The sequence below is a fragment of the Scyliorhinus canicula genome, chromosome 2, assembly GCF_902713615.1.
Source record: "Scyliorhinus canicula chromosome 2, sScyCan1.1, whole genome shotgun sequence".
In the NCBI taxonomy this organism is placed as follows: domain Eukaryota; kingdom Metazoa; phylum Chordata; class Chondrichthyes; order Carcharhiniformes; family Scyliorhinidae; genus Scyliorhinus; species Scyliorhinus canicula.
In genome coordinates this window covers 104,362,403-104,382,709 of record NC_052147.1, presented here as the reverse complement: position 1 = coordinate 104,382,709, position 20,307 = coordinate 104,362,403, and the positions used below count along the sequence as shown (strand labels likewise).

The 20,307-nt window shown below is 46.3% G+C and overlaps 1 protein-coding gene across 3 annotated transcripts in view; it reads right to left on the bottom strand.

Annotated features, from left to right (window-relative positions):
- Positions 1-243: 243 nt before the first annotated feature.
- Positions 244-20,307, bottom strand: part of LOC119956824 (fibulin-7-like) — a 76,469-nt gene continuing 56,405 nt past the window's right edge. For all 3 annotated transcript variants that reach the window (XM_038784283.1, XM_038784303.1, XM_038784293.1), the window contains 4 exons: positions 9,572-9,700; positions 6,800-6,937; positions 6,506-6,644; positions 244-675 (listed from right to left, as the gene is read on the bottom strand). In XM_038784283.1, coding sequence (XP_038640211.1) covers positions 315-675; positions 6,506-6,644; positions 6,800-6,937; positions 9,572-9,700 — 767 coding nt within the window. In that variant the 3' untranslated portion in view covers positions 244-314. The remainder of the gene's footprint in view (positions 676-6,505; positions 6,645-6,799; positions 6,938-9,571; positions 9,701-20,307) is intronic.

Genomic DNA, 20,307 nt, shown 5'->3' with positions numbered 1-20,307 from the left:
GTTAACAACAATTAAAGAGATGAGAGGATGGGGGTCTTTGTGAACAGTGAAGACCCTGCCCTTGCCCCACATGCAGCATGCTTAATATACAGTTGATTCTGCCACCCCTGACATATTACAGCTTCTCACTCCCTCCATCACCCAGCTCTTCAGCCTTGTTCCTCCGTGGGCTTCTCCCTTCCTTCGGACGAGGCAGTAGCACGTATGTTTGCAGCTGTGTAGCTTGATATTCTGATTTTTTTAAAAGCATTTTAACTCTATTGGTTACACACACACACTTTATCTTGGTTCTCTTGAAAGAAGATGAATGTTGTCTAGAAGTTGTATCGGGAGACGAAGATGGTGACCTTGGAAATGTGCTTTGTCAGGACCGTTTTTCCAGAGAGTTCTGTCATCTCCATCTCAACCTCCAAGGTGGCAGGACCTTGGATAGGGTGCGCTAGTACCAGCTCCCCCGTCTGCCTGTCTGAGCGCTGGATGGAGAAATGGTTCTGCCCGATGCCCCCCACGATGCTGAAGCGCATGGTGTCGCCTGTGAATCGGCTGCTCGTCATCCGGAACAAGGCCCTTGGGGTTCGTAGGTTGGAGGTTAAGGTTAGGTAATGAAAAGTAATGGAGTACGCAGCATTTGCGCATACCTTGTTTTCCATCGGACATGGGTTTCTCTCACATTTGCTGGGAAGGAAAGAGAAAATTGGAAGTGTTAGGAACAACAAAAGGTTACAATGCTTCAGGTGTGCACCCTCCATGCCTCCAGTAAGGGACTGGACTGCAAACAGTTTGGGAGAATAGAACTGCATCTTTCACATGTACTTTAAGGGACTATGGGACAACCTAGAATGGAACTGGGTTAATAACATAAAATCATAGAATTTCTCCAGTGCTTAAGGAGACCATTCAGCCCATTGCGTCTGCACCATCCCTCTGAAAGAACACTCCAGCTAGGCCCATTCCCCAGCCCCATCCCCACAACCCCACCTAACCTGCACATCTTTGGTCTGTGGGAGGAAACCGGAGCACCCAGAGGAAACCCACGCAGACATGGGGAGAATGTGCAAACTTCACACAGACAGTTACCCAAAGCCGGATTAAACCCGGGTCCATGGCGCTATGATGCAGCAATGCTAACCACAACTGCCACCATGCTGACCTTTCAGTGGGATAGAATGGGGAAGCTTGGAGGTCTTATTGCAAAGTAATATTACTGGTAGCTTCAGCTGAATATTGGTGACCACTATGGTATGTTAGTACCTTTGGTCAATGACTTAACATCAGCTCTGCATATTTAGGCTGCCAGTTCTAACATATAATGAATTATGAAAACCTGATTACATTGTGTTTCACATTGTACTGTACTCTTTAGAAAAACAGTAATGTTTGCATATTAATTTTGGATGGAGAAAGCTAATTGATTCGTCTCTGTCCCTTTAGTCAGCCCCACCCCACCCCATCGGCATATCCAGTTGGTTCTTGAGTGATCAAGGGTTTCTGCCTCCAGTACTGTCTCAGGGAACCATCACTCAATGGGCTTTTTTAAAAATTCATTTTTTTACAGAATGTGGGTTTCGTCAACTAGGCCAGAATTTGTTGTCCATCCCTAGATGGGCTAGATCTTGATTTATGCAAGAGTGAAAAATGCATAATGCCAGCCTGTTTTACATCTCTCTCCATCTCGATATCTATCAAATTAATTCTCAAGATATTGGGCTACTGTTTTGCTGCGACCTGTTTTACACCTCACACAATGCTGACCATTCAGTAAGGACAACAAATTCCTGATATCAGTCCCAAATTGACCTTTCTGGGGTTCAAATCTCAGTCCCTTTGTCCTGGTCTTGCAGTTGACTAGAAAGTATCAAGCATAGCTTTACTCATACTGTTTATTATTTATTTATAAGACCACCTCACCAACACCTCAGCATCCACCTTGCCAACCACTGAACACCTTAGCAAGTAATCTCTGCTCAACAAGCAAGGTAATTTATCAGATTACCCCTCTAAACAATGATATAGGCAACGTCAAATATGTGAATAGACAGTCTGCATCATCAGTGATGTAAGGTCACAGGACCACGGAGAATTCTGAGGAATGTTTCTGTGTGAGGGAGGGAAAAGACAGGAAATTATAGGCTGACAGCCTGACTTTGATCATTGGTAAGATTTTTAAATAATGCGTTATTGTCAAAGGGAGGTCATGTCTGACAAATCTGTTAGAGTTATTTGACGAGGTAACAAGGAAATTAGATAAAGGAGAACCAGTGGACATGATTTATTTAGATTTCCAGAAGGCCTTTGACAAGGTGGAACACAGGAGATTGTTGTTAAGAACCCATGGTGTTAAGGGTAAGATCCTGGCATGGATAGAGGATTGGCTGACTGGCAGAAGGCAGAGAGTGGGGATAAAGGGGTCTTTTTCAGAATGGCAGCCGGTGAATAGTGGTGTTCCTTAGCGGTCTGTGCTGGGATCATACCTTTTCACAATATATATTAATGATCTGGAAGAAGGAACTGTTGCTAAGTTTGCAGATGATACAAAGATCTATGGAGGGACAGGTTCTATTGAGGAAGCAAGGGGGCTGCAGAAAGACTTAGACAGGCTAGGAGAGTGGACAATGAAGTGGCAGATGAATTACAATGTGGAAAAGTGTGAAGTTATGCACTTTGGAAGGAAGAATTTAGGCATAGACTATTTTTTAAATAGGGAAATGCTTAGGAAATCAGAAACACAAATGGACTTGGGAGTCCTTGTTCACGATTCTGTTAAGTTAACGCGCAGGTTCAGTCGGCAGTTAGGAAGGCAAATGCAATGTTAGCATTCTTGTCAAAAGGGCTAGAATTCAAGACCAGGGACGTTCTTCTGAGGCTGTATAATGCTCTGGTCAGACCCCATTTGGAGTATGTGGGCAGTTTTGGGCCCTGTATCTAAGGAAAGATGTGCTGGCTTTGGAAAAGGTCCAGAGGAGGTTCACAAGAATGATCCCTGGAATGAAGAACATGTCGTATGAAGAACAGTTGAGGACTCTGGGTCTATACTCGTTGGCGTTTAGAAGGATAAGGGGGGATCTTATTGAAACTTACAGGATACTAGAGGCCTGGATAGAGTGGATGTGGAGAGGATGTTTCCACTTGTAGGAAAAACTAGAAGCAGAGGACACAATCTCAGACTAAGGGGACGATCCTTTAAAACAGAGATGAGGAGGAATTTCTTCAGCCACAGGGTGGTGAATCTGTGGAACTCTTTGCCGCAGAAGGCTGTGGAGGCCAAATCACTGAGTGTCTTTAAGACAGAGATAGATAGGTTCTTGATTAATAAGGGGATCAGAGGTTATGGGGAGAAGGCAGGAGAATGGGGATGAGAAAAATATCAGCCATGATTGAATGGCGGAGCAGACGCGATAGGCCGAATGGCCTAATTCTGCTTCTATATCTTATGGTCTTTTGGTTAAGCCTCGTGCAGAGCCTGGTCCTGTATATAGTTGGAAGGATGTTTAACAAATGATTAGATTTACCAAGAATCTATTGATCCTGACCAAAGACAACCTAAGCCGAGACCCACAACGATGCTTACAGATGGTTGCGGCGACAAAGTCAACAGGAAAAGCCCTGAGTAAAAATCCCAAGTCTGATGGCAGAATGGGGTGGTTGTGGGGGGGGGGGGGGGGTGAAGCCCAGCAACTGCAAAAGCAGCAAGCAAAACAACTGCGAGGGAAGCACGACATGGGAAAATCGGCAACAGAACCCGAAGAAAGGCTCGAGTGTGGAAAACCTTACCTTACCAGAGTTCTTCAAACATGTGGAAGGCCCAGATCAAGGTGAGAAATGGCAGAACTGGCACCATAGGTTTTCCAGATATAGAAGCGCTTCGGGCGGGACTAGCAGAGAAGGGTCGGTTCGCGCCTCTGCTGACTTCGGGCCATGGTGGAGGTGTGGCCCCAAGCTGCGAGTGAAGCCCTGGGTTCTTGTTCCCATGGGAACCTGAGAGGCCTGACTAAGCAGGAGGAGGAGGAGGACAGGACAGGCTGTGTCGGTGATAATGGTGCGGGGAATGAGCCGAAGGCACTGCTGTGGTGCACGGCGAGCTGTTACTCAGGTTATTTAACAGCTGGTGCCGGAGGGGGGATTTAACAATTGGAACATAGTTTAGGAGAAATGCTTACTCGAGTGGATGAATTCTGTGGGTTGTTGGACAGGATTTGAAATGATACGTCTCAGATAATGAATGAAAATATCCCTGAAATCTATGAAAAAGCAGATGTGCTAAAAGATTGATAAATTAGAGCCCTTCGTCAAAGTGATTGGACAGAATGCTTTTGTGCTAGATGCCCAAGTGACACAAGTTTAAGCTGAACTTGGAGCCTTTCCCAGCACATTTGGGAAAATCTTGCCCTCAGCCAGAACTATTGCATTCCTTCATAAATCATAAGAACATAAGAACACAAGAACTAGGAGCAGGAGTAGGCCAAAGAGAAGTAGCAAAACTTAAGCCTCCCACTCTCTTCAGGACAGAAGGTGACTTCCCTGTGCAGAACCTCCTGTTGAAAAGCCTGAATGGAAGGGTAAACATGTATTCTGTTATGGGGTCCCATACTTTATTGATCACAAACATTCTACCAGCAACGACACAGAGGCTAAATTAAATTCAAAAGACACAAAAAGCAGATGGGGAATGTGTTAAGATTCTGGAATAATGAATCAAAGAACGGCCAGAATACGTTCCAAGTAATTTCACCGTGAAGCGATACCTTGAGTAACAAAGACATCTCAGTCTGGTGGATGACTTGTTGACTTATGGTGAGAGATTGGTCATACCTAGAGTCCTCAGACTCATGATCCTTCAGAGAGTACACCAGAGACACCTGGCCATTAGGAGGCGCCAGAGCGAAACATTTGTTCTGGTGGCCAGGGATCACAACATCATTATCAGAAATGATGCAAACAGCATCAAATTAGGCAATCCATCACCAGGCCCAAAAAGAACCAGTGGTGATATTCTCATTTCAATCCAGACTGCAGGAACGCAGAAACATAGAAACCATCACGGTCCAGGAAAGAGGCCATCCAGCCCATTGTGCCTGCACCGGTCAAAAAGACAAAAAAGAAACTCGCCACTCATTTTAATTGCCTTGGTTTTAGGAATCAATCCTTTTACGCTCGAAGGGAAGACGCTCCTCAGAATTGTTGACTATATTGCTCTAGATGGAACCTGGTTACGCGTCGGCATAGTCCCACCTCAGAAGCTGTTGCAAAACACCTAAACTTTTTGCCCCTCCCAGCATTTCAGACCCAGTCACTTCACACAGTGGCTCACAATTTACAAACAAGTGTTTTAAGCAGTGCACAGAAGTTATTAGGTTGGTCCGCATGACTAGCTAACCCAGGTACCTATTAGCTATTGGAGAGGCTAAAATAGGAGGAAGGCTTTGTTGCTGAAAAATGACGATATCAAATTAGCACTGTTGAGCTACATTTCCACATCACTCCATGGGAAGACGACAGTGGATCCAAATCCCTGTTCTCCTGCACAATGCCGCAAAACAGTAGATATAGAGAGACTAGGGGAGGAGGGGACTATCGTCCAAATCAAACCAGAAACTAATAGGGTAATGTATATTGAATATAGTCAGACACTTGGGGGGAGATGTAGGATAATGTAAATAATATATTGAATGGAATCAGCAACTCGGGGGAGATGAAGGATTATGTAAATAATTTATTGAATAGAATCAGAGACTCAGGGGGGAGATGTAGGACAATGTAAATGATATATTGAATATAATCAGAGGCTCGGGGAGGTGTCGGATAATGTGAATCATATATTGAATAGAGTCAGAGACTTGGGAGAGATGTAGGATAATATATTGAATAGAGCCAGACAGTCTGTGGAGATGTATGATAATGTAAATAATATATTGAATATAGTCAGAAACTCGGCAGAGATGTCGGATAATGTGAATAATATATTGAATAGAGTTAGAGACCCGGGGGAGATATAGGATAATTAAATAAAATATTGAATACAGTTAGAGACTTGGGGGAGTTGTAGGATAATGTAAATAATTTATTGAATAAAATCAGAGACTTGGGGAGGGAAGTAATGTAAAAGGTTACGGTTAAATATGTCAATAGGCAGAGCATGACAAGCAGAGCAATATGAGGAATGATACTGTGGGAAGTTTTGTGCTGAGCCTTACCCGGCATATAGTTCAAAGTATGTTTAATAAAAGGTAAAGACTATGAAATTGTTGCTTCCAGTAGTCTCCATCGATCGTGACCAACTTAAGCTACAATCATGATGTTTCCTCTCAAATGCCAAGGTTTCGGTCTGAAGGTCCAATTGTCTTGTTTCCTGTATCTCAGCTAAAAGGGATCAATTAAGTGGCTCCTCGCTGCACTGCTCCTGTACTTAAATATTTTCTTGCGTCACGCTTTTCTCACTGAAACACAGTATTCAGATTGCTAGGCCCTTGTTATGCCCAATAGAGACTATTCAAGCAGCAGCACTTACAATTGTGATGTTTTTACGTAGCTCGCATTGAGACGAGACTTTGGACACTCTGGGCGCACACAGTGGAATCCACCATGTATATTAATGCAAATCTTCTCCCTGGTACAGTTGTGTTGATTGCTTGTACACTCATTAATATCTGTAGAAGCAAAGTTGTAATAATGAAATAGATGATGGGACAGGCATAATTAGGATAAAATAGGTAGTAACAAGATACATTAAGTATAATGGACAGACAACACTGAGGTGTGTCGACAATACAGATGGCTGGATGGGGTGATCAGGTATTCTTACCTTCACATGCCCGTGTATCCTCCAGTAGGTTGTATCCAGAGGGGCACGCACATTGATATGAACCTGGCGTGTTCACACAGGAATGTACACACAGACGAGCCAAGCGGCCTGTCTGAAACAGCTCGCACTCATCCACATCTGAAAGAGAGCCACACACAGATAGGTGACTATTTGGGAAACAAGTGGGTACACTCAGCAGGCTGATGTGCAACACCTTTGTTACATTTTAGGGGCGGTTTGTAACCAGAAGAACAAGAGTCACTGCTACAGAATAGTGGGATTGTTCAATCTGTCATGGGGCAACACCATGAAATGTGGACAGTATAGAGTTCTGAAAACAATTCATGGAATTTCTGGAAGGATGGAGAGAGATGGAGTTAAAGGGAGAGAGAGATGGGGAGAAAGAGAGGGAGAGAGATGGGGAGAAAGAGATGGGGAGAAAGAGAGAGAGAGAGATGGGTAGAAAGAGAGATGGGGAGAAAGAGAGAGATAAATGGTGAGAAAGTGACAGAGATGGAGAGAAGGAGAGAGAGATGGGCAGAAAGAGAGAGATAGATGGTATGAAAGCGACAGAGAGACGGAGAGGAGAGAGAGATGGGGAGAAAGAAAGGGAGAGATGGGGAGAAAGATGGAGAGATGGGGAGAAAGAGAGAGAAAGGGTGGAGAAAGAGAGAAAGAGACTCTGGGGCCAATGGAGAGAGAAAGAGAAAGAAAAGAGAGAATAAAGTGTGAGAGAGAAAAGAGAGACATAGAACAAATAAAGAGGGAGAACAGAGACAGCAAAGAGAGACAGAGTGAGACAGAGAATGTCAGAAAGTCTGTCAACTGCTTCTCATTCAAAGGATAGAAATCAGGAACTCTCGCCCCCAAAAGGTAGTGGGGGCTGAGTTGCTTGGAGTTTTCAAGAGAGAGATCAAAAGAATTTTATTAGGATATCAAGGAATATGGAGCAACGGTTTGTAAATAAAGTTAAGATATCGATCAGCCATGATCTAATTGTACAGTGGATTAGGCTCGATGGGCTGAATGGCCTAATCCAGTTCCACAGGAAGGTAGATGCAGAATCTTTTAATCAGGTTACATTTTTGAGCCTAAATTATCATTTATTTTTCCAAAGAATTGTGATATTCAGTAAAAATATTGCACAGTAGGCATCACTTTATCAATATGATTCAGGAGTAATCAATAGCCTGCACCTTACCAAATATCATAAGATATAGGACCAAGAGTCGGCCATCTGGCCCCTTGAGCTTGCTCCACCAGAGTGGAGAGCAGAATCGTACCAAGTCCCACTCACTCACTCACTCACTCACTCACTTCTCCCCTGTGCTCACTGACCTACACTGGATCCTGGTCTGATAATGCCTCAATTTAAAAATTCTCATTCTTCTTTTCAGATTCCTCCATGTCCTTGCCCCTCCCAATATCTGTAACCTCCTCCATCCTCATAGCCTTCAGAATCTCTGCAGTCCTCTAACGTTGGCCTCTTGAGTGTCCCCAACTTTCATCACTCCAAAATTGGTGATCAGGTCTTCAGCTCTGGAAACCCCTCTCACTCCGTTAAACCTCTCCCCCTCCTCTTAAGACTTATCTCATCAATGAAGCCGACCTATGCTAACATCTCCTTACCTGGCTTGGTGTCATATTATTTTTGATTAAGCAGCTTGGGTTGTTTTACCACATTGAAGATGCTATGTAAACACAGGGGCTGGGATTCTCCCCTACCCGGCGGGGCGGGGGGTCCCGGCATGTTGAAGTGGCGTGAACCACTCCGGCGTCGGGCTGCCCCAAAGATGTGGAAGTCTCCGCACCTTTAGGGGCCAAGCCCTCACATTGAGGGGCTAGGCCCGCGCCAGAGTGGTTACCGAGGCAGCACGGTGGCATAGTGGGTTAACCCTGCAGCCTCACGGCGCCGGGGTCCCAGGTTCGATCCCGGTTCTGGGTCACTGTCCGTGTGGAGTTTGCACAGTCTCCCCGTATTTGGGTTTCGCCCTCACAATCCAAAGGTGTGCAGGCTAGGTGGATTGGCCATGCTAAATTGCCCCTTAATTGGAAAATGAATTGGATACTCTAAATTTATTTTAAAAAAGAGTGGTTACCGTTCCGCCGGCTGGCATGAACGGCCTTTAGCGCCACGCCAGCCGGGGCCGAAAGGACTTCGCCGGTCGGCGTAAGTCCGCGCATGTGCCGGAGCGTCAGCGGCTGCTGGCGTCATCCCGGCACATGCGCAGGGGAGGGGAAAAAGAGTGCCCCCACGGCACAGGCCCGCCTGCCGATCGGTGGGCCCCGATCGCGGGCCAGGCCACCGTGGGGGCACCCCCCGGGTCACATCGCCCCGCCTCCCCCCCCAAGGACCCCAGCGCCCGCCCGCACTGCCAATCCCGCCGGTAAGAGAGGTGGTTTAATCCACGCCGGCGGGAGAGGCTTGTCAGCAGCTGGACTTCGGCCCATCGCGGGCCGGAGAATCGTGGACTTCGGCCCATCGCGGGCCGGAGAATCGCCACGGGGGGCCCGTTGAACGGCGCAGTGCGAGTCCCGCCCCCGCCGAATCTCAAGTGGCGAAGAATTCGGGACACGGCGGGGGCGGGATTGACGCTGGCCCCGGGCGATTCTCCGACCCGGCGGGGGGGTCGGAGAATCCCGTCCAGGTTGTCAACAATTCCCAGAGTGAACCGGATATTGGTGACCAGTTTGGAATCCGCACCAAGAGGCACTTCAATGTTGTGAAATGGTCTGAGTGAACAGCTTCAGCTGCAATGGATGGCACCTTACCTCGACACTGTCGAACATCGTCACCACTGAGATGGAAGCCTGACTCGCAGCTGCAATGCTGTGAGCCTTGAACGTCTGTGCACCGTGGCTGGCGGCTGAACGAGGGATCACTCTGCGATGTAGTCCACTCTATCGTCAGCAAGAGGAAATTTGTATTAGTAATGGCAAAGGGTACAAAGGCCTGGAATAGATGGCAAACCTTTATAGATCCCCTATTAGGCCTCAGCTGGAGTACCACGTTCTATTCTAGGCAGCACATTTTAAGAAGGGTGCCAAGGCCTTTGGAGAGGGTACAGAATAGATTTATCAGAATGGTATCAGGGAAGTCGGATTTAACATAAGTGGGGAGACTCGAGGAGGTAGGACTGATCTCAGAAGAGAGATGGTTAAAGAGAGATTTTAAAGAATTGTTTAGAATGATGAAGGGCTTTGACAGAGTAAACAGGAAGAAATTGTTTCCGTAGACTGGGGCATCAGTGACAGCGTGACCCAAATTTTAAATATCTCAGACCAGGGCAGAGATGCGAAGACATTTCATTAATAAACACAGTGCGTTATGATCTAGAATGTACTGTCTGAAAGGGTGGTGAAAAAAGATTCAAGAATGATTCTCAAAAGGGGATTGGATAAATACATGAAAAGGAACCATTTTCAAATCCATGGGCTATTGAGCTGAACTAAGCCATCAGGTTCATCTGGCGTTGATAGACAACCACACCCTTCTAAGTGGTGGCGTAGTGGTATTACCAATGAGTTAGTAACTCAGGAACTGAGGCTAATGCCCTGGCTACCTGGCTTCGATCCCACCAGGGCAGATGGTGAAATTCAAATAGAATAAAAATCTGGAATTAAAAGTCTAATGATGACCATGAAACCATTGCTGATTGTCATCAAAAGCCATCTGGTTCACTAATGTCTTTAGGGAAGGAAATCTGCCGCCCTTACCTGGTTGGTCTAACTGTGACTCCACTCTTTTAAAAAAAGCACGCTCTGTTCAAGGACAATTAGAGCTGGGTTACCAATGCTGGCCCAGCCAGCAACACCAGCGTCCCAGGAATGAATAGAAAAGTGCTTGAAATCTGAAATGGTGGGAGAGGCAGATGACCCGAACAAGAGGACACCAGCAAGTTATGTGGCATCCAGGGTACCCTCCTGACAAAGTGGACTTGTGGCCAACCACCTCAGGAAAGTTTGGCACTTTACCAAGCGTTATTCTATAGTTAGCAATAGAACCTATTTGTAAAAATACTGTTACTTACAGTAGAAGTGACTGGCCCAACATTGCATCCGGCCCTTGGCTACTAAATGGGCTGAATGGCCTCCTTTTGTGCTACAGATTCTCCGATATTGTAAGCAGAATGTCTGCAGGTGGGACTGAAGCAACGCAGTTTCAAGACCCCTCTCCCCAGCATACTCCTGGCAAACGTCCAAGCGATCGAAAACAAGCTGGATGAACTTATTGCTAGACTTACCTCTCAGAGGGAAGTAAGAGACTGCTATGTGCTCTGTTTCACAGAGACATGGCTCACCCCCGCCTCACCGGACTGTGCCATGCAACCTCTAGGTTTCTGAGTTCACCGGACGGACCGTGTCATCAGCCAAAGCAAAGGGTGGAGGGGTTTGCCTCCTCATCAACTCCACCTGGTGCTTGGATGTAGCGACCCTGGCGACCTACTGCTCCACAGACCAGGAATGCCTGACCGTGAAGTGCCGCCCATACTATCTTCCACGTGAATTCACTTCAGCCATTATCACATCGGTCTACATCCCATCCCAGGCAGAAGTGAGGAAGGCGGTGGATGAACTGTACACAGTTAGAAACAACTATGAAACAGAACACCTGGAGGCCTTGTTCATCATGGCCGGGGACTTCAACAAGGCCAACCTCAAAATTCCACCAGCCCATCTCCTGTCCCACCAGGGGCGACAACACTCTTGACCACTGCTACTCAAAAATCAAGGGCGCCTACCGTTCCATCCCCCGACCGCACTTTGGGAAATCAGACCATAAGACTGTGCTCCTTCTCCCGGCATACAAGCAGAAACTCAAGCGGGAGAATCCAGCTAAGAAGGTCGTGCAGTGCTGGCCCGAGGAAACAGAAGAGCTCCTACGTGACTGCTTAGAGACAGCGGACTGGTCCATATTTAAGAACTCAGCGACTAACTTAAATGAGAATGCCACCACCGTCACAGACTTCATCAGCAAATGTGTAGACTGGACGACTGCGTGCCAAAGAAAGCAGTACGTACATTCCCCAACTGGAAATCATGGCTCAATCGCGAGATTGACTCCCTACTGAAGGATAGGTCTGAGGCGTTCAAGTCAGATGACCCTTACCTATACAAGAAATCCAGGAATGACCTCTACAAAGCCATCTGAGATGCCAAGAGAGAATATCAAACTAAGCTAGAGTCACAGACAGACTCTCGGCGGTTGTGACAAGGACTAAACAACATAACGGGCTACAAAGCAAAGCCGAGCAGTATCTCCGGCAGCAGCGCACCCCTCCCTGCTGAAATCATTGATTTCAATGCTTGGTTCAAGCAGGAAACCAACAATCCGCTGTCGAGTGCCCCAGCAGACCATAACTCACCCATTCCCACCATCACAGCTTCCGAAGTCAGACCGGCCTTCCTGAAAGTGAACCCTCAGAAGGCGACGGGCCCGGACGGGATCCCTGGTCGTGCACTCAGAGCCTGAGTGGACCAGCTGGCAGAGGTGTTTGCGGATATCTTTAACCTGTCCCTACTCCACTCCGAGGTCCCCCCACCTGCTTCAAGAAGACAACATCATACTGGTGCCAAAGAAGAACCAGGCAACATGCCTCAATGACTACCGCCCGGTGGCCCTGACTTCAGTCGTAATGAAGTACTTCGAGAGGTTGGCCATGAAGCGCATCACTTCCACACTCCCAGAATGCCTTGATCCACTGCAATTCGCGTACCGCCGCAACCGATCCACAGCAGACGCCATTTTCCTGGCCCTACACTCATCCCTGGAGCATCTCGACAACAAGGACTCCTACATCAGACTCCTATTTATTCTCTACAGCATCGCCTTCAACACCATAATCCCAGCCAAGCTCATATCAAAGCTCCAAAACCTAGGACTTTTGGCTCCCCACTCTGCAAGTGGATCCTCGACTTTCTGACCCACAGACCACAATCAGTAAGAATAAGCAACAACACCTCCTCCACAATAGTCCTCAATACCGGTGCCCCGCAAGGCTGCGTACTTAGCCCCCTACTCTGCTTCCTGTACACACATGACTGCGTGGCAAAATTTGGTTCCAACTCCATCTCCAAGTTTGCTGACGATACGACCATAGTGGGCCGGATCTCGAATAACGACGAGTCAGAATACAGGAGGGAGATAGAGAACCTAGTGGAGTGGTGCAGCGACAACAATCTCTCCCTCAATGCCAGCAAAATTAAAGAGCTGGTCATTGCGTGCGGAAGCAAAGTACTGTACACACCGCTGTCAGCATCAACAGGGCCGAGGTGGAGATGGTTAGCAGTTTCAAATTCCTAGGGGTACACCTCACCAAAAATCTGTCCTGGTCCACACACGTTCACGCTACCACCAAGAAAGTACAACAGTGCCCATACTTCCTCAGGAAACTAAGGAAATTCGGCATGTCCACATTAACTCTTACCAACGTTTACAGATGCACCATAGAAAGTATCCTATCGGGCTGCATCACAGCCTGGTATGGCAATTGCTCGGCCCAGGACCACAAGAAACTTCAGAGAGTTGTGAACACAGCCCAGTCCATCACACAAACCTGCCTCCCATCCATTGACTCCATCTACACCTCCTGCTGCCTGGGGAAAGCGGGCAGCATAATCAAAGACCCTCCCACCCGGCTTACTCACTCTTCCAACTTCTTCCATCAGGCAGGAGATACAGAAGTCTGAGAACACGCACGAACAGACTCAAAAACAGCTTCTTCCCCACTGTCACCAGACTCCTAAATGACCCTCTTATTGACTGACCTCATTAACACTACACCCTGTATGCTTCATCCGATGCGGGTGCTTACGTTGTTACATTGTGTACCTTGTGTTGTCCTATTATGTATTTTCTTTTATGTATTTTCTTTTATTTCCTTTTCTTTTCATGTACTTAATGATCTGTTGAGCTGCTCGCAGAAAAATACTTTTCACTGGACCTCGGTACACGTGACAATAAACAAAATCATCCATCCATCCAGACACATAGTGCGGTATTTCTAAGTGCCACACACACATGCTTACACTTGCACGTAAAAGATCGGAAAGAACTAATAGCAAATAGCAAGAGAGGGAGTTAGAGGGACAGTTAGAAAGATGGGGAGAAAACCAAAAAGCCAATAAAAAAAGAAAAAGCCAGGAAGAAACAATGGACAACTCATCCAAAACCCACAGCCCCCACCACCTAGATTCAAGGACCCAGAAGGCCAAGGCCAAGTGCGTGAAAACACATCATGGATAAAGGTTTGGTTAGCTCTCAAAAAGCAGGTGTAGGGGTAATTGGCCATTTTCAGGTTGGCAAGCTGTAACCAATGGAGTGCCCCAGGAATCAGTGCTGGGGCCTCAGCTACTTAAAATCGTTATCAAGGACTCGGGTAAATGGACCAAATAGACGGTGACAAAATTTGCTGATGACACAAAGATAGATAGGAAAGTAAATTGTTAGGAGGCTGTAAAGAGTCTACAAAGGGATTTAAATAGATTCGGTGCGTGAGCAAATAATAGGCAGATTAAATATAACGTGGGAAAATGTGAACTTGTCCACTTTGGCAGGAAGAATAAAAAAGCAATATAAATATACAATATAAATAGAAAGAGGTTGTTCCCTCTGCAGCACAGAGGGATCTGGGTGTCTTGGTGCACAGAAACATAGAAAATAGAAGCAGGTGGGGGCCATTCGGCCTTTCGAGACTGCTCCGACATTGATTATGATCATGGCTGATCATCAAGTTCAATACCCTGAACCCACCTTCGTCCCATATCCCTTGAAACCTTCAGCCCAAAGAGCGATATCTAATTCCTTCTTGAAATTACACAACGTTTTGGCCTCAATTACTTTCTGTGGTAGTGAATTCCACAGATTCACCACGCTCCGGGTGCAGAACTTTCTCCTCACCTCAGTCCTAATGGTTACCCCTTATCCTCAAACTATGACCCCTGGACTCCCCCAACATTGGGAACATTCTTTCTGAATCTACCCTGTCTAATCCTGTTGGAATTTTGTAAGTTTCTATGAGATCCCTTTTCACTCTTCTAAACTCCAATGAATATAATCCAAACCAATTTAGTCTCTCCTCATATGACAGTCCCACCATCCCTGGAATCAGTCTGGTAAACCATTGCTGCACTCCCTCAATAGCAAGAACATCCTTCCTCAGATCAGGACACCAAAACTATCCACAATAATCCAGGTGTGGCTTCACCAATGCCCTATACAACTGCAGTAAAACACCTGTATTCCTATACTCAAATCCTCTCACTATGAAGGCCAACAAACCATGTGTCTTCTTTACTGCCTGCTGTACCTGCGCGTTTGCTTTCAGTGACTGATGCACGAGAACACCAAGGTCTCACTGAGTATCCACCTCTCTCAATTTACACCCATTCAAATAATAACCTGCCTTCTTCTCACTTTTGCTACTGAAGTCAATAACCTCACATTTATCCACATTATATTGCATCCATCATGCATGTGCCCACTCACTCAACCTGTCCAAATCCTGCTGAAGCATCTCTGCATCCTTCTCACAGCTCACCCTCCCACCCAACTTTGTATTATCAGCAAATTTGGAGATCATACATGAATCACTAGAAGTTAGTATGCAGGTACAGCAAATGATTAGGAAGACAATTGGAGTATTGTCATTTATTGCAAGGGGAATAGTATACCTAAATAGGGAAGTTTTGCTGTAAGTGTACAGAGCATTAGTGAGGCCTCATCTGGAGTACTGTTAATAGTTTTTGTCTGTTTTGGGCAGCACGGTAGCACAAGTGATTAGCACTGTGGCTTCACAGCGCCAGGGTCCCAGGTTTGATTCCCTGCTTGGGTCACTGTCTGCGCGGAATCTGCACGTTCTCCCCGTGGCTGCATGGGTTTCCTCCGGGTGCTCCAGTTTCTTCCCACAGTCCAAAGACGTGCAGGTTAGGTGGATTGGCCATGATAAACTACCCTTCGTGACCAAAAAAGCTTCGGATGGGTTATTGGGTTACGGGGATAGGGTGGAAGTGAGGGCTTAAGTGGGCCAGTGCAGACCCAATGGGCCGAATGGCTTCCTTCTGCACTGTATGTTCTATGTTCTGAGATTCCTGGAATGGGGAGACAATCTTATGAGTAAAGGTTGGACAGATTAGGTCTGTATCCATTGGAATTCACAAGAATGTGAGATGATCTTATTGAAACATACAAGATCCTGAGGGGGCTTGACAATGATGGGCGGGATTCTCCATCCGTTCACCTCAACGGGATTCACTGGTCCTGCTGCGGCGAATGGGAAATTTGGCTGAGCACCAAATTCACCGTCCGCAGTAGCAGCGGTAGTGGGGTGGAGTCGCAGCGGAGAATCCTGGCCGACGTTTCTCTTTGTGGGACAGACGAGAACTATGGGACACGGTTTTAAAATAAGGGATCTCCTGTTTGAGGCGGAGATAATGAGAATTATTTTCTTTCAGCGGGCCTGAGGAATTCTCCTCTCCAGAGAGCGGTCACTGAATACTTTTTCAGGCTGAGTTAGATTGATAAAGGGGTCAAAAGGTATAGGAGGAGATAGGAAAATGGATTGGAGCTCACAATCAGATCAGCCATGATCAGTGGAAGGGTCACTTCAACCTGGAACGTTAACTCTGTTTCTTGCCACAGATGCTGCCAGACCTGCTGGGTTTATCCAGATGTTCTGCTTTTATTGCAGGATTTTGGCATCTGCGGTATTTTTCTTTGATTGCAACCATGACTTAATCAGATAACAGAGCAGACTCGAGGGGCTGTATGGCCTACTCCTGCTCTTAATTTGTATGTTTGTACATACATAACACCACTACCTCCAAGTTACCATCCAGACTCAGACAAAAATCACAATTCCTTCACAGTTGCTCAGTCAGAAACTTTGGCTCAGCCTTGTAGAAGCAGCATTTCAACACAGAGTTTGGTGATCCAAGATAAAGGCTCACTTCACAAGGACAACCAGGAGTGGGCAAAATAAATCTCAGGTGGATGCCAAGTATCTCATCGCACTATTTGAAGATGAACAGGGCCATTCATCTGATGTCCTGACCAACATTCATCCCTCAGTTAGCAACACAAAAAACAGATGATCTAGTCACTATCACGTTGCTGAATTGTGGGAGTTAGTTATGTACAGGTCGTCACCTGTGTTCCCCATATCACAACAATAACTACACCTCACAAGTACTTCACTGACTGTAAAGTTCTTTGCGACATCCTGAGGTTGTGAAAGGCGCTTTTAAATGCTTTGTAAAGTTCTTTGTTTGTATACATTCAGGAATCCATGAGCCTGATTGTGCCATGTTCCAGTATATTGTTCACTCCTACTTCATTCACAATGTACAGGAGCTAATATTGATACAAAACTATAACTGAACCATCCAGAAGCAAAGTAATCTCTGGTGGGACTGTCAATGTAAAAGGCTTGACACGGCGACACACATAAGCCATTATTATTATTGGAATAACGGGCAGGATTCGCCCCTCCAGCCCCGCTGTGTGCTTTGTGGCAGTGGAAGGGCCACACCATTGGCTGACGATGGGATCTTCTGCAACCTCCGCTATCAGTGGGGCTAGCTGTTGTTCACACCCTCTGCCGCTGGGGAACCCAGGGAGGGGGAATCACCTTCAGCTGGACTGTTAGACCACATCGGGGGGAACGGACAGAAAATCCCACCCAACCCCTTTTATTTGCTGTGCACTATACATACACAGAAACTGACATAGCAACAAGAACCATTGGAATTACATTTTCAATGTTAAAAATTCAACAATAGCTCTCTCCCAATGTGTTAGAAGCAACTAGCTAAATTATAGGCTTGGTTGTATCCCAGGTGCCATGTCTAAGCATTTCTGATAGGATACGACACTGAATGTTAGGTATGCTCAGAGATAGGAAGTACTCTCTCTTCCATAATGAAGGTTTCAGTTTTAAAACCAGCTCTATAGAGACTTGAGAATATAACTTGGGCTGGTGATTCAGTCCTGTACTGAGGGAGTGCTGCACTGTCGGACATGTCATTTTTTGGATGAAACATTAAACCAAGACCCTGCTTGCCCTCTCAGGTGAACCCAAAAGGTCCCATGGCATTTTATTTGGAAACGAGGAGAGTTTTCCCTCCTGTCCTGGTCAATAGTTATCCCCCAAACAACAGATGGTCTAGTCATTATCTTATTGCTGTTTCTGGGATCTTGCTGTGCACAAATTAGCTGCCAGTTTTTCGACATTACAGTGACCATACTTCAAAAAGTACTTAATTGGTTGGAAAGTGCTTTGGGTGTCCCATAGCCATTAAAGTCGCTCTGACCTGTGTGCCTGTCTTTCTTTTTCCTGCTTTTTCTTTTTGCACAGGGTATCTCCAATCACTGAAAGAGCACAAGCTTCACAGAACTGGCCTGGTCACTGGGAGTCATGATTAAACGCCATGGCTGGTTGTCTCTCACATAATGTATGACAGATCAATGAGAGAACGAGATGACGGGGAGACTGGAAGCTATTTATCTCTCCGCTGTGCTATTCACTCACTGCGTTCCATCCTTTGTTGCTGTAACTAATCTCTGCCCCTGAGCAGCGAGCGTGTTCTATTTTTCTGAAGGAAACAGGGGTCCCATTGTCACTGGAGATACCTTAGGATCAAGTGATTGAGATAGTTAGCATTAGACGAGACTGGCATTCCCGAATAGAAATCAGCCTGGCAACGCTCCCTGATTCCCACAGACCATGCTGCGAAAAAGCAGCAAGAGCCAGCATTTCCTTATCCCAAACTTTACATCGTGTGCGAGACTTACAGCCTGGTTTAAGCCAGCTGAGTTGGACCATTTGTTTAAACTAAGAGTTAACGCTGAGTGCCAATAACTCGGAAGATAGTTCAACTCACTCGTCCTTCAGTTCTGCTCCATGTCATATTACAGTCCCCATCACTTACACCGTTTGCACTTGACAGGGCCAAACACCTGTACAGGCAAATAGTGCCAACTGTGTGCCATCACCATGGGTATCAATTACAAAGGCGGCACTAAAAGGTATTACATGCACCAGCTATTTATGGGAAGCTCAGTTCTTGGCCGATTTAAAAGCTCCACTGATTTCAGGCAAAACCAAGCTTTTAAGCAACTTTGATTAGCAGCTCATGAGTAACTCCAGGAGATGGATTCTCTTGTCTCCTCCAGGGAATTACATGGCTGCACGTGGAGGGAGGAGAAATGAAAGAAAGGAAGAAAAGATAGGAAGGAAGAAAGAGGGAGGAGGGAAATGTGTGGCGAAAAAGAGAGCAGGAGAGAGGAAAGAGAAAGATGAGAGAGAGAGGAGAGAGGGGGAGAAAGAGAGCGAAAAAGAAAGGGAGAGGAAATGGAGGAGTAGGAGAGAGAAAAACGAGAGAGAGAAAGAAAGAGAGAGAAAATGAGAGAGAGAGAATTCGAGAGAGAAAGAGAGTGTAAGAAAGACTAGAAAGCAAGAGAGACTTGGATTTAAACAGCATGTTTCACAATATCAGGGATTCCCAGCAGATAAAGTGCTTTTGAACGGATGTCACTCCTGTAATTTAGGAACATGGCCGCTAACTTTACACAGCACAATCCCACGAACATCAATGTGATAACAACTGAACAATCTGATTCGGCCAAGACACCTGGGAGAATGCCGCTCTTATTCAAAAAACTGCAATACGATCTATGAGAGTAAACTGGGCCATAGTTTAACATCTCAACCAAAAGATGGCACTGTCGACAGTGCAGCGTTCCCTCTGTACTGAATCAGAATGCCAGCTGTATTTTGAGCTCAAGTTTGTGAAAGTGTCTCTTTAAGATACTTCAGTCACTGTAAACGTTGTTGATAGATGACATGATCTTTCTCAGCCTACCAAATTCATATCTTTAAGCCTCACCCGCATCTCCAATATTCTTAGATCTAATAAACAGAAGTGTACAAAGAAAATGGGTGGGGGGGGGGGGGGTGTAGTGAACTAGTGGTATATTATATGTATTACGGCACTGCCTGTATATTAGAGGTACGATGGTAAATCCCTGCCTACTGGCTCCGCCCAGCAGGCGGCGTATAAATGTGTGTGCTCACCTGCGCTGCAGCCATTCTGGTTCCAGCTACAGGAGGCACAACATCTCGTTCAATAAAGCCTCGATTGTTCCACCATTCTCGTCTTGTGGTAATTGACGGTGCATCAATTTATTGAACGAGATTTTTTAAATGATGGATCTCTGCATCAAGCCTGATCGCCTGCAGCTGAGCCCTCAAGCAGCCAATGCCACATCCACCTTCGACCACTGGCTAGCCTGCTTCGAAGGCTACCTCGGAGCAGCCGCTGAAGAACCCTCGGACTCGCAGAAGCACCAATTCCTCTATTCACGGGTGAGCCCTGACATTTTTCCCCTCATCCAGGATGCGCCCACCTACTCCGAAGCGATGACGCTCCTGAATGGACATTATATTCCACCGGTGAATCAAGTATACGCCAGGCACCTCCTGGCCACGAGACAGCAACTCCCCGGGGAG